The 17,698-nt window shown below is 43.3% G+C and overlaps 1 protein-coding gene across 1 annotated transcript; it reads left to right on the forward strand.

Annotated features, from left to right (window-relative positions):
* Positions 1–759: 759 nt before the first annotated feature.
* On the forward strand, positions 760–17,698 carry LOC306971095 (cytochrome P450 2J6-like). Its single transcript, XM_079567240.1, has 10 exons — positions 760–1,179; positions 1,439–1,601; positions 1,685–1,837; positions 1,915–2,225; positions 2,317–2,421; positions 2,496–2,634; positions 2,697–2,782; positions 2,864–2,965; positions 17,100–17,241; positions 17,420–17,698. The coding sequence occupies exons 1-10, from the start codon at positions 1,018–1,020 to the stop codon at positions 17,605–17,607; spliced, it is 1,551 nt and encodes a 516-aa protein (XP_079423366.1). The 5' UTR covers positions 760–1,017; the 3' UTR covers positions 17,608–17,698.

The following is a 17,698-nucleotide window of genomic DNA, read 5'->3' on the forward strand; positions in this document are numbered from 1 at the left end:
TTTTGATTTAAGTGAAAGTGTTCCATGACTGGAATAGATGTTTTGGGGAGAATTGCCTGTTTAAAAATCTGTGCCACATGTCTATATTGGTCGAAATATAATTTGCCTAAATACTGTATGCAAGTAAATGGAACTGGAATCAGTCCCTGATCAGGGACGGCGGTCCTGAACAGGTTAAGGCGTTCAAACAAAGTTTACAGCATTTAGTGGCTGGTTTACGCATCCGCACACAGCCCAGTGACAGCGGGACTGAAGGCTACGCGGAAATTATATTTATATTTCATACTACAAGGAAAAGCAGCTCATGTTTAAAAGACCCCTGTGTGGCAGTAGCCACACAGGCTACTGTTTACTTTTTGTGCAAAAGTAAACAAATCAATTATGTTTACTTAACTCTGTTGCCTTCAGGTCAGAATGACCCGAAACTGTGTTTCAACTTGATATTTGATGACTTTTGCAAGATTGACCTCAACATTAACAAACAACAAGTGAAATGTTACCTTTATTCATAGTCCCATGTCAGCTGTACACATTTTTTTTACAAATATTGTCTTTGGTTCAGAATATGAGGACAACGGAATTATTATTATTATTATTAATAATAATAATAATAATAATAATAATAATAATAATAATAATAATAATAATAATAATAACAACAACAAAATAATAATAATAAAAAAGGAACTTTTTACAGCACCTATTACTTCTCCTTAATTGTTTTGAAGGTAAGCAGCCCCATACAATTACTTGGCTGAGGTAAATATTTGGTTTATCTTTACACCATCAATGACAGTGGACGCATTATCATCTACTTTTAAGGTTTAAAATCTGGTACCACAAGAATGTTTATCTGGAACTGATTCAGTGAATCCTTTAGGCTTGCTTTTTTGCATCAAAGCAAAATCCACTATCATTGGAGGCGTGGCTACACAAACTACTAAACTTTGTACTTCCTATGTAATCCTTTATTTAAGCAAATGTTTCTCCATTCTCTTATCTCTCTCTGGTCTTATCATGTTCGTCTCTCTGCTGCTGTTGTGGGTATGTTTCTGCTTCTTGTTGGTTCAGTTCAGGTCTCGAAGGCCCAAAAACTTCCCTCCTGGACCCGCTGCACTGCCAATTTTGGGAAATGTACTCAACTTGACTGTGAACCACCCTTTGAAGTACCTTGAAACGGTCAGTATACTTTACTTTTGGGTGACTTTTGTGCATATCAGTCTATGCTTTCAGGACGTTTCAAGATAAGATAAGATAAGATGATACTTTATTGATCTCACAGATGGAGAAATTGCATTCGATGAGATTGGCTATGGCTACGTGCAGATGCATGATAGACTTTTTTATTTTTTCGTATCGCCCAATAAACGAGTATGGATACATGTGTTAGCATCAGTGATTAAATCTCACCTATTTAATTACTTTGTCTTACTTCCAGTTGAGGAGGACTTATGGAAACGTCTACAGCCTGTACATAGGACACAGCGCTGTGGTGGTGGTGAGTGGGACCAAGGCTCTAAAGGAGGCTCTGGTGAACAAGGCTGTGGACTTCGCAGGACGACCTAAGGACATGTACGTCAATGCGATTGTAGAGGATAGAGGTAACTGTAAATGTAGGAATGTTGTTATTGTCCAATTAAAATCCATGTTAATTATTTCTACTGATACTAATATGTGCGTGCAGGTGTAATTGTAGCTGATTATGGTCATAAATGGAAAGAGCACCGTCGCTTCTCCTTGATGACCATGAGAAACTTTGGTTTGGGCAAACAGTCTATGGAGCAGAGGATTCTGGAAGAGCTACAAATCACTATCAATGATCTGGAGAAAAACACAGGTAAACTGATTTATTCTTCATATAGTTGCCATTTAAGTGCCAAGAAGAACTACAAATGTATATTTGTTGTTGCTCAGGAAAGTCTCTGAAGGCTCAAGTTATGTTTCATAACATTGCCTCCAATGTGATCTGCCTGGTTTTGTTCGGGAAACGATTTGACTATGGGGATGAATTCATGAAAAAGTATGTGGCCGGTTTCTCAGAGGTTAACAAGCAAATGAACGGACCCTGGGCTTTTGTAAGCCTCCATTTCTATTTAAATATATTGAAAATCATAAACATATTGGTGTATTGTGTTGGTCATTGTTTTTTCTTGCAGGTCTATAATTCTTCTTTCTGGGTGCGCTTCTTGCCTTTACCTTTCACCAAAGGGTTTCAGATAATGGAGGTCAGTCTCTCCAATAAACCCAAAATGTTTCTGTAAAACCAGTTATTCCACATATTTCTGATTCATTGCCTCTTGTGTTTTTGTGTCTTAGAAATTAAAAGTCATGACCTCGTCAATAATAAATGAGCACGAGAAGACCAGAGTGCCAGGGCAGCCTCGGCATTTTGTGGACTGCTACCTGGATGAAATGGATAAGGTTGTCTGTACAGAGAGCCTTTGTAGGGACTGGAACGGATGACAAATAATTGAATATTCATTACATTTGAACAGAGAGTTTGTGACGGCACATCATTTTCTCCTGAAGAATTGTTGATGTCATGTCTCAATCTTCACGCTGCGGGGACAGATACCACGTCCAACACACTGCTCACTGCATTCCTCTACCTCATGACTAAGCCTCGCATCCAGGGTATGATAACAGATAAGTGAGTTTCTGAGTGAGCAAATGTTATCTGTCTTTTTCGTATGCAGAGCGCTGTCAACAGGAGATTGATCAAGTTCTGAAAGGAAAGGACTTTGTTGCTTTTGAAGACAGACACAACATGCCGTATGTCCAGGTAGAATTAGTCTCCACAAATTTGCTGCATAGTGACTGTTTAATTCTTGTCCATTTTCATAACTCACTGATGCTTTGTCAGGCTGTGGTGCATGAAAGTCAGAGAATAGCGGACACTCTCCCACTCAGTCTTTTCCACACAACCACTAGAGACACAGAGCTGATGGGATACTCCATTCCTAAAGTAAGTAAGAGTATTTCTGTTTTATCATTGAGATTATTTTTTATAATATATTATTATCTTTTTGACCATTAATCCTAGTCTCCAGTTGGTGTGTACCAACAGTTGCCAATCACTATTTCCTTACTTCCTTGCTTATGTGGCAAGGGTTAACTTTGATATTACTTTAGCTTTAAAGGATCTGTATCATGCTATTTTAGCCATTCCAAAGTTAAGTATAGGCATTTATATGATCTATTGTACCTCTACCATTATGGAGTACTCATTTTTGTGATAAATATATGTGTTTTCTGGAGGTATTTTTCAAACCCGGAAGACAAAACGCTTCGATTCAGTTAACTCCGCCCCCTCTCTCCGCACGTACAACTTTACTGTAATATAAATAAACAGCAATAAGTGAAGTTACTTCACGATGCAGTTATAATGAGTTGACATCTGCAACACAGCTTCAAAAATGGCTAACACACGAGCTAACACGCGTTTGGATTGACTCACCACTCTGGTCCATCGCTGTTTACGTGGGATTCACGTTGGTTATAAAAGTTAATCCACTTTGATTCTGGCGAAGGTTCACCAAACATCCATCAAGAGACAGTCACAGAAAAACACTATTTTGGTGATAGTCGCTAAATCCCGGAGAAAAAAACAACTTTGGACGTTTGGCTATGAGGACGGGAGTTTATTCAACCTTCCTAAAGAAGAGGCTTCTATAGGAAGGTTGAACAAACTCTCGTCCTCGTAGCCAAACGCGCTTCTTTTTCTCCGTGACATCATCGTTAGGTAAGAAAAAAGAACAGGTGTGTCCAGAGTAAGTTACAACGAGCTCCATCTTCACAGCTGCAGCGCAAACATGACTTATCTGTTCAGACGCTCAGGGGACGTGTTTGTCTTGGCTCCAGCTGACCTGGAAGCACCTCGGGCACATCCTTTTTTTTATCTTTGTTTCTCTCTTACGACAGAAATAATGAAAACGCTGTTTTACAAATTAAAATCATGCTGTAAGGCATTACAAGTACAGACGCCGAGCACTTCCATTCCACTGTGACGACACAACTGAGCACGTCAGTCATTTACCAGGAGAGGGCGGAGCAGCTGCTCAGAGAGCAGGATTCAGGAGGATTGCTGAGAATTGCTAACCTGGCTAACACCATGCTGCTGTGTGCGCTCGAATCATTTTGAACTGCACAGCAGCCTGGGGACCATGGCCGAAATTTTCGCATGGATTTGGGAACCAATCACAGAACGAGGAGGGACGGCAAGACGATGACGCGCTATTCGATATACGGAAGCTTGTAGTTTATTTACAGATTTAAAAAAAAAAAGTGTATTTACGGATCCAACATGACACCAGCAGACACGATGGTATTTTTCGATCAAGCTTTAGACCTTGTTCTAAATCAGGGGTGTCCAAACTTTTTTCATGGGGGGCTGCATACTGAAGCGTACACAGGGTGAAGGGCCATAGATCGGTAGTTAGTGCCGCAAAACCTTTGACTAGCAGAGGTTTAAATTGCGCCCCACACCTTTATTTCTGCTCAAAACCTTCATGCCAGCTCTGTCTCACAGTAAAAGGTTAGTTGTTAGGTTAGAATTGTGTGGAATTATTACATTTCAAATAAAAAGGACTATCTCTGATGATGTGTCCCGATTCAGCATAAAGGCAGAGGGCCACCAAAAATTAGTCTGAGGGCCGCATTTGGCCCCCGGGCCGCACCCTGTTCTACAAATTTTAGCTCAAAAGTTTACAGCGGGTACGTCATACGTCATCTCATACGATGATACGATTGGCTATGGCTACGTGCAGACGCATGATAGACTTTTTTTTTTTTTCCGTATCGCCCAATAAACGAGTATGGACGATCGTAAACCACACCTCTCCTACGAGAAAATGAATTGGTGGTACCCAGACTAAATATCACTTGTGATTTTAGTCTGGTGTTAGCCAGGCTAGAGAATTGTGTGAATGAAGCCAAAAAACACTTTGGGGGTGTTTATGATAAGGAAATAGCATAACAACATGGCTAAAAGCTCTAAAAAGTCCTTTAAACGCCACAACGCCACCCCAGGAGTTTCACCCGGAGATTTACAGACTGACAAAGTACAAGGTTTGTTATGATGTGAAATGACAGGCGGGCAATGTTCATATTACAAAAGGTTTCTTAATTTTGCTATCTATTATAGAAAACGCTATCTCAATGGCCGCCGCCTGGGCGCCGCCATGTTTATTTCCCATACCGACTTTGAAGCTAAGCAGGGAAGTGCCTGGTTAGAACTGGGATGGGAGACCGTTCCTCGGATGCTAAGCAGGGAAGTGCCTGGTTAGAACTGGGATGGGAGACCGTTCCTCGGATGCTAAGCAGGGAAGTGCCTGGTTAGAACTGGGATGGGAGACCGTTCCTCGGATGCTAAGCAGGGAAGTGCCTGGTTAGAACTGGGATGGGAGACCGTTCCTCGGATGCTAAGCAGGGAAGTGCCTGGTTAGAACTGGGATGGGAGACCGTTCCTCGGATGCTAAGCAGGGAAGGGCCTGGTTAGGACTGGGATGGGAGACCGTTTGGGAACACCAGGAAGCCTGGCGACAGTACTGAGTGCGTGCGTGGTTGGTGGTGCTGCTGTCCGAGGACAACCCGCTGTCACAAAAACGCGCGTGCACGAGATCTGACTGCCGTGCGTGTGCGCGCATCCAAACAGGGCGATGTGTGTGTGCGCGCGTGTGTGTGTGTTCGTGCGTGTGTGTATGTATGTGTGCGTGCGCATCCAAACAGGGCGATGTGTGCGTGTGTGTCTGTGTGCGTGTGCGTGCGTGCCCAAAACCTGCTCAAACACAAGCCTCTAATCAAACGCGCTGCTCCGACTGATATATCCTCCGTGTGAGTACAAGCGAAAATGAAACTACAACTTAACGAGCGCATGCACTGCGTAGTTTTTTTTCTTTCTTTTTTTTCTTTGCTGCTGTACCATTTGTTTTCTATTTTGCTTTCACGTATTGTGAGCCCAGAGGTACATTTTATTCTAAAGCAGCTTTGAAAGCATTGCCAATTTTATTGTAAGGTTATAAATACTGTCTAATAACGATCATTAGGCTATTTCAGTTCAAAACCTACTCATTAATTTTTTTATTGTACACTACCGTGATGGACCAAACCACGGGTCCTGCACCGTGAACCAAACCGTTAAAGCTGAACCCCTAATATTTATCCATAATTATTCCACTGTCTCTTGAATCCTGTTCCCCGAGTTTAGCGAAAATATTGTCGTACTTTATAAGAAAGGAGTACGGCTGCATCAAACACTCCAATTGCAGTTTGTTTGAAATTGTTTTTTGCCTTCATTCTTTTACTCATTGGCCATAGTTTCTGGAATGGGTTGGGAACCACTGGTCTACAGCTGAACTGTGTGACGGGTTGGACATTTCTTTGTAATCACTCACAATCTCAGAATATCAAATGTGGAGACTAGCAAGGCCCGGCCGAAGGCCGGGTCTCAGCTAGTAAGTTAATATGTTACTATAAGTTAAGACCCCTCCTGGAACCGCGACCTTGATGTGGTGGAGGGGTTTGAGCACCTGAATGATCCTGGGAGCTCTGTTGTCGGGGACTTCGTGCCCCTGGTAGGGTCTCTCATGGCAAACTGGTCCTAAGTGACGGGTCAGACAAAGAGCGATTCAGAAGCCCCTTATGAGAGACCAACAGGCCTGAGAATTGTGAGGCCGTCCTTCTGTGAACCCACCACCTGCAGGGGGAGCCATAAGGGGCTGGTGCAATGTGATTTGGGCAGCTCCAACAGCTGCCCCCATGACCTGCCAACGGACAAGTGGAAGAAAATGGATGGATGGATGGATGTAAGTTAAGACATCAATTTATGTTTGTTGATTTCCATCTCACGGCGGCACAATTAGTTTAGGCGTAATAATACCAGGAGTAGTTCGAAATTTGCACAGTAATACCTTCACTTTACTGTGCAGACGCCAAACTACTCCTGGTATTACTACGCTTCCCCTTTAATCTGCTTAGAAAATCCACATTGTTTAATTTTGTGTAATTATACTTTTGTAGTGTAGCACTTCACGTAACCATATTTAAAGGGAAAATGTTAAAATTAAGTATGTTCCTCCCCCAAGGGCTGCAACTAACGATTATTTTGGTAATCGATTAATCTACCGATTATTTTTACGATTAATCGATTAATCGCTTGGCTGTGAAAGGTGCATGGAAATTGTATTTCTTCATTTTTTTTTATCACATAAGCTAAAGTGGCGCCACTTGAGGACATGTTGATGGAGTAAACTAAAAGTAGACGTTTGTAGGAGGCTCTTTGTTCTAATTCTGCTTTCTGATTGGACGAGACAAAGACAGACATTAATGAAATTTATAATGTACAAGTCTGTGTTTGCTAGAAAACGATTAATCGATTACTGAAATAGTTGACAACTTTTTTAGTAATCGATTAGTTGTCGATTAATCGCTAAGTTGTTTCAGCCCGACCTCCCCCTACATGTTCCAGCCATGCCCTATGGTGCATTATGAACCCAGACCTGTTCACCACAACTGCCTCTAAAATCCTGAACTGTCACTCAAAAAGTTGTTACTTCGGGTCCGAATTGCCGTCATGCACGAGCTTAATATAGAAGGTGCAGTTACAAGTATGACCTGAGGTGGCTGTAGTGAGTATAAAATGGCCAACTTGCATCTAGCCCCTTTAAATAGCAACTATCTTGACCTCGTTTGGAGCTATAGTGGAGAGGTAACGTGATGAGGCAGACGCGGAACGACAGGGGCGTGGTTAGGGAGGCGGTATGTGTGTGCAGTTGTTCACAATCCATTATGTGTGTTGGCATTGGAGAGATAGGCAGTCCAGCTGCTTAAACCTCCTCTCTCAGGAGGAAGAGAAGTATTAAAGTAAGGGATGCACCGATACCATTTCTAAAACCGATACGAGTACAAGTACTTTGATTTGAGTACTTGCCGATACCGGATACCGAATACCGATACGAGTACAAGGCATTTTCTTCAACATTCGTACTTTTTTTCCCCAGCAGATTGGTTTGTAATTAGTTAATTTACTCATGTACATTTCCTTAAGTAAAGTTTAAGAGCAGTTATATTAGAATTGTGCTGATGCCATTTATTTATTTATTATTATTTAGTAGGACCATTTCTTCGGTTTATCGAACAGCTGGAGAGGAAATACTGTGTCATGATCATGTATGCTACTTCACCGGTAAGTCCAAATCATGTTGTTTATCGCAGCTTTTGCTTTGTGTTTCGGCCAGTTTCGCCTCCAGCATTGCTCTCCGAATGTTCTCAACTGTACAACCTATACCTATACTAACCGTGACATGTGTCAGAGCCTTTTACACTATGACAATAGCGGCGATAGGGTCTAATTGGTAAGTGGGCAGCGAGTAAAGCAGGTGGGCTGATACAAATTTCGCGCGCGGGGCGTCCTCACTCCTCTCCCAGTGCCGCCGCCTGCTGTTACGCACATGATGCACATGCTTTGGCTATCAAACGCTCCGACCTAGGCCACTGTGAATGGCATTGATCAGTATTTGCGTCGCTGTTATATTCATGCAGTTGATAAAAATACAGCCTGTATTTAATGAGAACCAAGAGGAAGAGGAGTAGTCTAAAGAACCCTGTGCCAACGCGGCCCGTAGGGCAGACTTTACGCACAGGCATGGACTCTCTGTTCATGAGGCAAAACCTAAACCAAACATCAGCAAATATAGGTTCGATGGCTCGATAGGCTAATCTGCTGTAGTTGTGTTCTTTGGAGCCGCGGTCACAGCGGAGAGAGGAGGCCCAGAGAGAGAGGGGGGACACGTGTGTCTTGCCGATTCTTTTGCGTCTGGGTAAAAAAATACTTTCAAACTATTGATAAATGATCCACCAACTCATTCTGCTCGCACAGGTCATGAACATTGCTGTGGGGATGACAAGCCACGGGTTGGGGACACAGGTGCACAATACAACATATGTAATTTTGCGCACGTAAAAAAAAATCTGTCCATCAAATTTGATTTGGGGCTAGAGTGAAAACATCCGGGGCTGAAGCCCTGGTAAAATAGCCTGAACTTCCCACCATGAGACTGCAGGATCAATTCTGACCTTAACTCTTTTTTTCTTTTTTCTTTCTTTTTTTAATCGCCGCCTATTGTCCCACCCTTATGAAAAATGGGGAAAGAATTATTTCAAAATATGCTGCACTAAAGAAAAAGAAATGGGGGATAGTAAGGAAACAATTGAGGCAACACTGGGGAAAATGTCAAAAACAATCGGGGAAATATATGGGGGGGACATGACCTGAAATGACCTCTCTCCTCCGGTGGCGCGCTGGAAATGAACTTCGGCCCGATAATGTAGAGAAGAGTAGCCCACATCAAGCCACAATTAGCATGGAGCTACAGCTCAGTGATTGTGCACTTATCTATGGTGTAGGAGGTTGCCAGTTCAAGTATGGCCTTGACACTTTTCTAGTGCTTTCTCTTTTGTTGCTGGCGCAAGAGTGAGACCCGGGGCCTCATTTATAAAGCTCACGTACGGACAAAAGGAGGCCAAAACCTTCCTTATGAACTGTTCTGCGCCAAAGGTGGTATTTATAGAAATCAAACTGAACGTGAAACATTACGCACCACCACACTAGGTTTGTATCTGTCGTACGCAGTCCGCACTTTTCAGAAACGCTGCACAGATGCGAGGAGAGGCGAGGGAAAGTAGCGAGGGGAAGTCACACTGAGGAAATTAAGTTTTGTGCACATTTTAAACCGCTGAGCTTTCTTCTTTATTTAATCATCACCTTAGTCATCAGAACTGATTGGTAATAAAAATATAATAATTAAACCATAGGCTTTGAGTAAAGTGTTTAAATATTTTGTTCTTATACTTCGCGTCACAGATTACGAACAGATTTGTCAAAGACGTGCACGCTCATGTACGCTCATGCACGGACACCGGAGCACGCTGCCGCCTCCTCAGAGCGGGAAGCAGGAAGGATCCGAACAGAACCGTTTTAACCATAGTCTGAACTCCTGCAGAGACCGCCCTGAGGGCTGGTCCAAGGCACAAGTCCATTCAGAGAGGCTGCGTAATTACACGCTGCAGCTCCAAAACCTCCCCCTCTCTCTCTCTCACCACCCGGAATCTGCTCCACATTCACGCCCAAAGCGAACCGCTGCCTCACCCCCCAACCCTGACTACACGTACAGTGAGCTCAAGAAACAATATCCGAGTGATTAGAAGCTTATTCTGTAGTTTCAGGAAGTTTGAGCTCCGTGAATGGCACTGGCAAATATCACAATCAGCGTCTAAAGGCTCTTCTTTATGTTCTTAAAGTGTTTTTCCAAAAGTTTTATTGATTAGACACTGCACTCTACAAATACTTTCTGAGAAAACGGTAACATGTGAGTAAAGATCCACCCGGCCTCTGCTGTCACTGCTGCGGTGTGAGGCTCCTCCCTCTCTGCCCCCAGTGTCTCGGTAAAACCCTCTCATTATCGCTTCATGTTTAGGTAAATCTCATTCAAAAGTTACTTGGCATGTCCTTATATGGTGTAATGGAGGCGTGCAGGGGGCGTGTCCTGAGGAGGGGTCATGTGTGCACATTTCTGCTCCAGGTGGAATCAGTGAAGGGGAGATTACGTGGTGCTGCACGTACGGAGGTTTTCATAAATCTCATTTTTTTTCTCCGTACGTGAAGTTTGGGTTTTGCTCGTACGGACTCTCATAGGCAGAGTTTCACGCACAGTTTTATAAATGAGACCCCAGGTTGGGTGTGAGGCAGTGGAGAGAGCAGGTTTGGGCAAGAGCAAGAGAGTGTGGTTGCAAGGGACGAAAGCGAGCGGAGGTGGTCACAAGGGACGAGAGCGAGCGGAGGTGGTTGCAAGGGACGAGAGTGAGTGGAGGTGGTCACAAGGGACGAGAGTGAGCGGAGGTGGTTGCAAGGGACGAGAGCGAGCGGAGGTGGTCACAAGGGACGAGAGCGAGCGGAGGTGGTTGCAAGGGACGAGAGCGAGCGGAGGTGGTTGCAAGGGACGAGAGCGAGCGGAGGTGGTCACAAGGGACGAGAGCGAGCGGAGGTGGTCACAAGGGACGAGAGCGAGCGGAGGTGGTCACAAGGGACGAGAGCGAGCGGAGGTGGTTGCAAGGGACGAGAGCGAGCGGAGGTGGTCGCAAGGGACGAGAGCGAGCGGAGGTGGTTGCAAGGGACGAGAGCGAGCGGAGGTGGTCACAAGGGACGAGAGCGAGCGGAGGTGGTTGCAAGGGACGAGAGCGAGCGGAGGTGGTCACAAGGGACGATAGCGAGCGGAGGTGGTCGCAAGGGACGAGAGCGAGCGGAGGTGGTTGCAAGGGACGAGAGCGAGCGGAGGTGGTCACAAGGGACGAGAGCGAGCGGAGGTGGTTGCAAGGGATGAGAGCAAGCAGAGGTGGTCACAAGGGACGAGAGCGAGCAAAATGGTCGCAAGGGGGGAGTGCCCCGGGGCGAGGGCCTCCATCGCTGCTTGCGACTTTAATTTATTTTATTTTCATTCAACATAGTTTTTAAGTTTTATTGCACTGTCCATCATAGACAGAAAAGTCCATGTCTGAAAGCTCCCCAATGCCTGTGCTTTATTCATTTATGTATTTTTATTTAACAATAGTATTGAGATGGTTACTTAAAGTGCATGACACATTAGACTACATTTTCACAGATACATAGTTAACACAATTGCATTCAAGATTCATGTTAAAATGTTCCCTAAACAAGCTAAGAAGCTAACCACCACAAAGCAGCAGTATCTTATAGCCACTTGTTGATTCACTTAACATGCAGAAAAACAAAAACTTACAGTACTCACCAAACACAGACATCGCTCCTCTATTGTGTGTAAATGCTTCAAAAGTCCTCAAAGTATCCCATAAATAATGTCCAAGTTTTGGAAAATATCGTCTCCTTAGCCACAGTGTAGGCTCGCCTCTGCTCCACACATAGAAATATATACTCCACACGCAGCTAAAATCTCCATCCTGGTATGGATGGACGGATACAGAAAAGCGTAATAGTTCCGCGGGCAAATAAAGTTCTTGTGTGCACATAGTCCTGTTGTTCCGCTGTTCCTCAAAATGCCGATGCACGTGTGTCCTGTCAGCATGGTGGATGTTTTTGTTTTGATGCAGGAAAGTGAAGGAGGAGCTAATTTCCTGCGCAGAACAAACTTCGCAAAAAATAAATATATTAAAAAGAAACTAAATAAGCTGCATGTTCATATATGCAACCTTTTAATGAACATTATAAAGTAAAAAAAAAAAAAAAAAAAGCTACACCTGAGCTGAAGAAAACTCCACTAGAAGTGCATTTTATACAAATAATGACTCCACACACACAATAGCTTACAATAATTTGAAGTAAATTACCAATATATTGGTGCAAACATGACATCTGTTCATAGCTAGCCATAAAATCTGATCAAAAATCTCCGAAAAATCTCCAATAATAGATAGCTGCAGACCCGGAGCCGAGACAGAAATATCTTGAAAAGCGAATCCACCGTGATAGTGGGCCCTCTGCTGGTAAAGACGTGTAATTTAGTGTTGACATGTAACTTAGTTTACATATACTATTATTTGGGTTATTTTATGAAATTAAAACTGCATGTTTTACTCCAATATTTCATTGTATTTTGTAGGACAGTGCCTTCATTTGTTCAATAAGGGATAGAGACAATAATTTGAAACAAAATAAAATGTTTATTGTGGTAACCGGCCATTGCTGTAATCAGTAAAGAAAGGAGAGAAATCATTGGGTTAATAATGTTAGCTTGCAGATGCAATAACAAAGTAAAAAATACAATTTGTACCTTCAGGGTCTTCCCTGTTTCCTAAATTCAGCAGCATCTTTCTGTTGAATTCCTCAACTTCACAAAAAAAAGATCAACACTGATGTTTACACATTAATGTGTAAAACTCAAATGTTGTAATTCTGGGCTAATAATGACAATAATAATAATACGGTCAAAACTAGTCTGGAATGATACATGCAACAATGTGCCATTAATAATGGTGCCAAAGCTTTTTTTTTTAATTATATTTGTCCTTTATTTATAGGATTTTTTTTATTTATAGGATAAAACTCGTTCCTTGCCAAGATTCTTTACAATTAAAATATGCAATAATTTGCCACAGAAAGTAAAAGGTACCCTTAATAGCTACATCATTATGAATAAATTATATATTTACTTTACAGCCTGCAATTGCATTTTTTGGGTAGCATGTAATTGGGATTTGTTTTAATTGTTTTTACTAATTTACAACTACGCATCTACGATTTCAAAATTGGTTCACAAGAAATCAAAAAATGAAATAACTCGGTTAAAGTCTACTCAAATACGTTGAGTTGATCAAAATCAATATTCCCAAGACCTAATACCGTCGTATAGGCTATCCGTCTTTACCAGGAGAGGGCGCACTATCACGGTGGATTCGCTTCACGGTATTTCTGTCTCAGCTCCGGGTCTGCAGCTATCCCCTTCTCAAAAAATCAGAAAAACACAACCGAATACATGTAAATAAGAGCGCCATCTGCTGTCTTTTCAGTGTACATACCTTCTTCTACGTCGACACCACTGAAAAGCGTTCTACTGTTGCTAAGGTGTTGCTAAGGACAAATTCAGCCAAAGTTTTGACTTTTTAATCATACTGTCTCCACAAACTTATATTTTATGGGTGTAAAACTGTGATATTTTCCTTAAAACAGCTATTATCTTAATCAAGAAGAATGACAAAACTTTACAACCTGTCATATGCACTTTAAATTGTCTCTTTTCGTCTTTACTTCAGCTCCATGTAGATTTTCTCGTGTGTAGTCGCTACAGCGTTTTCGGGTGCGCACCGATGTTCCCCGGGTCCGATGTTCCCCCGTCAATACAAGTGCCAACGCTGCATGCGATCAGGGTAGACTTACGCACAGGCATAATGCAGCGCTCTTCATTCATCAGGCAAAACTAAAACAATCATCAGCAAATATAAGTAGGCTACTCATGCCCCAACACTACGTTAGCCTGTAGTGTTCTCTGGAGCCGGTCACAGCGGAGGGTGCAAGCAGGGATGACATGTCGAGGCACAAGGAACTGGTACACGATGCAGCATCTGCACAGAGACAGCCAGATGTGCGCGTCCTGCAGACAAAGGTACAGACCGCGCAGATGTCTCTGTCCTGGGAGAGGCAGTGAACACTGAATGATCAGGACCGTGGGGTGGGCTTGGACAAAATTGGGTGTTCACAGGTCCACACGTGATGCCGCGTAATTGTGCCATAAGCCCCGATCACTTTTCCTTTGCTGCGCTTCCTCAACGTTCTCATTTAATATAGGCTATGGATCGTTTTCATGTCAAAAAATAGCGGCGCAAATATAGTTCAACGTCATTCAGTCTCAGTGGCCTCAGTGGTGCCTCTCAGAGCGTCTGATGGCCAAAGCACAGTGCGTAATGCGCGCATGACAGGCGGCGGCACTAGGAGAGTAGTGAGGACGCAATGCATGTTGCCCCATTCCTAAAAAGACCCCTAATTTAATGTGTATAAGGCTGGAGTGCAGCCATCAGAAAAGACTTGCTGAGAGTTAGGAGCGGCTATGGCATGAGCCGCTGCACTTGGCTCTCCGCACGCCGCGTGATGGACTACGCTGGGGCTCACGGACAATCACAAGAAAAAAACCAATCAAGCAGGTTGCGAGGATAAACGGGGGGAGACCTGTTTACAAAAAAGAAAAGCGGCTGTGGGTGAGTTTGGTGTTGCTAATTTTACTTTTCTTGTCTGAACTGCGACACGTTCTTATTCTGAGGTTGTACAAAAATGTTGTAGGCTGTTACAATGCGAGATCTACAAGACTTATAGTAGGCTATGTTATAAAGTAGCCTAATCAGTAGGCTAGTTATGAGCGAAACCAGGCCGCCTGTTGCTCCTTTATCTGCGCGCACAGGGCCGCTCTGTACCAAGCGGTGAAGAGAGAGGCGGGGCGCGTGTTCACTGCTTGCATCGGTTAAAAGAGTTTACAGCAGGACTTTAATTGTAAAGGCAAAGCGCAGTCGGGGAACACCGGGCCCTCCGGCGTTCGGAGGGTCAGATGTTCCCCGAGGTACGGGGGAACATCGGACCGGGGAACATCGGGCCGACCCCCAGCTCATTTTCGCTCAATACGGACATGTTGTATCTCTTTAATTTGGATTTTCTGAGGACATTTTAGTCACTGGGTTAGTTTTTCAGATGAATAAACCCCTGGGCATAAAACGGCGTCAGAATGGCCAAAACTGCTAGCCGCGTGTTAGCAACGTTAGCCTGTATGTTGTAAACACTGCAGACGACGCTGCAGCACTAACAACATTAAGCTCTGGTTAAATCCAGCACAGACTCTGATTTAGAGAGCGCAGTCTGTAATAAAGTCAGCTCTATGTGGAATATTGTATTTGCACTAAAGAATTCTCCAGTCTGTTGCTATCTTCTCTCCTCAGCTGAGAGGTGCGCTGAGAGGTGGTATTGGTTTCTGGTATTGGGACCTCATGAATGAGTACAGTATGAGTACAAGCATGTGGTATTGGCCCGATACCCGATGCTGGTGTCGATATCGGTGCATCCCTAATTATAGTAATAGTTCATGAATGTATAATTAATTGGCTTTTACTTGGTCTCAGCATAAGTTCAGTTCTCCAGAGCAGGTAGCTCCCCTCACAGTTCATCCCTTTATCTCCCAAAATATAGTCCACCTATTGTCCGTCTCCACAGCGAGCTGCCAGGTCGCGTATAACAGTCCATTGTTGTGTTTTACTTTCCGGTGTAATTCCATCACTTGGTCACTTCATGCTCCAAAGTGCTTGTTAATTTCCACGGACAGCAGCGAGGTCTGATTGCAAGCTGCTGTCTTTCCAAATTTATGATAATCCAGGGCAGCGCCTAATCCAATAAGCAGGTAAAGAGTCTAAATAAGTAAAAGCAAAAGACATCCATCTCAAACCGAGCTGTGAAAATCCAGGCAGGGCAGATGAGCTCCTCTGTCGCCCCACGTTGTGAAAAAACCTTATTAATTACGCTGAGAAACCAGTTAATCAATTCCATAGCTTAGGGGTTCAGTAGGACAGTGAGCAGGGGATCCACAGGGGGAAAAAAGAGACTGTCCTCCAATAGAAAACGACACAAGCCTACATTCAACCCAATTCAGAAACGACTTTATTTTACGTAGTGTATCTGAACAACTTTGACGACGATTCCAAAAGTCAAACTCAAAGAAATGAATCACAAACTTATATTGTGGCTGCTGCTGCGGTTGGGGAGGTGTGGTGCGTAATGGCGCAGTGCGCGCTTGGAGAGCCTTTGGCACAGCTGGACGTTCAGTTCCTCCACAGGTGTGGCAGGGCTGAAGACCTGGGACTGCTATTTGCCCTAACATATATTGCAATTGAGGCTAATTTTTCAAAATTGTGATTCATTTCTTTGCGTTTGACTTTTGGAATCGTAAAATAAAGTTGTTTCTGAATTGGGTTAAATGTAATGTACATACCCTCAATGGGAGCTTTAGTAGACGTCTTATATGGTCGTAATTCAGGGATAAGACAAACGACCACTTGTGTCATGGATTTGGAGGACTTAAAAATGACAAAGACACTCGCAGAGGCAGGAAAACAGCACGAAAGCTCGGAGCAGTAAGAAATCACGTCTGCACTCGACAGAGACAGGAAGTAGAAAGTTTAAATGCAAAAGCTAATGTGCAAACTAATGTGTTGACTGTTGACCTGGTACAGTCATCTTAGAACACTGTGTACTGTTTATGTGCCACACTTTAACTCCACATCTAAAATGGAACAGTATTGGATTAACCTCTTAACCCTCACCTGAACCAAGCACACTGTCCCCAGTTGGTATTACCCAACTCTAAAAGCTTCTTGTACAAAGTACCAAATAGAGACGAAAACGCAACAAAATTGTAACCAAAGTTACAATCAGTTTTCTTTCAAATGAGGCAAATCTAGAAGCTTTTAGATTAGGGTAAAGCTGAACTGGAGAAAATGTGTTAAGGTGGGGGGTAAGATGTAAGATAGGTTTTACCTATAGGAAACATGAGCAACAAGGTGTGTATATATGTTATTATTCTAAAACTTTATTTTCCTAGGGCACTATAGTCATCCCTAACCTGTCATCAGCACTCAATGAGGAGGGACAGTGGAAGCTTCCTCATGGATTCAACCCTGAAAACTTTCTCAACCATAAGAGGGAGTTTGTCAAACCAGATGCCTTCATGCCTTTCTCTGCTGGTGCAGTAAAACACACCATCAACATTAAAACATTGAACTAATGCCCTTTACAAACATGCAGTCACTTTTACTGTATATTTCCACATTGGATCAAGTTAATGCAACAACACATGGGCACATCTCCTCTTTGTTTACATAATTGTGGAACTTTTTTCACTGTTTCATATGTTTTGTGCAGGTCCTCGTATGTGTCTGGGAGAAGGCTTGGCCCGTATGGAGCTCTTCCTCATCCTGGTGACTCTGCTGAGGAAATTCAGGTTCATTTGGCCTGAGGACGCCGGAGAGCCCGACTATGAGTCGGTGTTCGGCGCCACTGTGACGCCAAAACCTTACAATATGAAAGTGGAGCTCAGGGCCACACAATGAATCAATGTCTTTGTGGTTTAAAAACATTCCACAATTAATGTGCTTAAGATTAATATGACCAAGTGTGTTTACTAAGTCTACCCCAAAACAA

This window comes from Gobius niger (assembly GCF_951799975.1).
Source record: "Gobius niger genome assembly, chromosome: 12".
Classification (NCBI taxonomy): Eukaryota; Metazoa; Chordata; class Actinopteri; order Gobiiformes; family Gobiidae; genus Gobius; species Gobius niger.

Excerpts from the sequence above, each read along its gene's own strand:
- LOC306971095 (XM_079567240.1), top strand. The coding sequence starts at position 1,018 with ATGTTCGTCTCTCTGCTGCTGTTGTGGGTATGTTTCTGCTTCTTGTTG. Across the intron at positions 2,783-2,863 it reads ACAACATGCCGTATGTCCAG|GCTGTGGTGCATGAAAGTCA; the intron begins GTAGAATTAGTC and ends ATGCTTTGTCAG. Across the intron at positions 2,966-17,099 it reads TGGGATACTCCATTCCTAAA|GGCACTATAGTCATCCCTAA; the intron begins GTAAGTAAGAGT and ends TTATTTTCCTAG.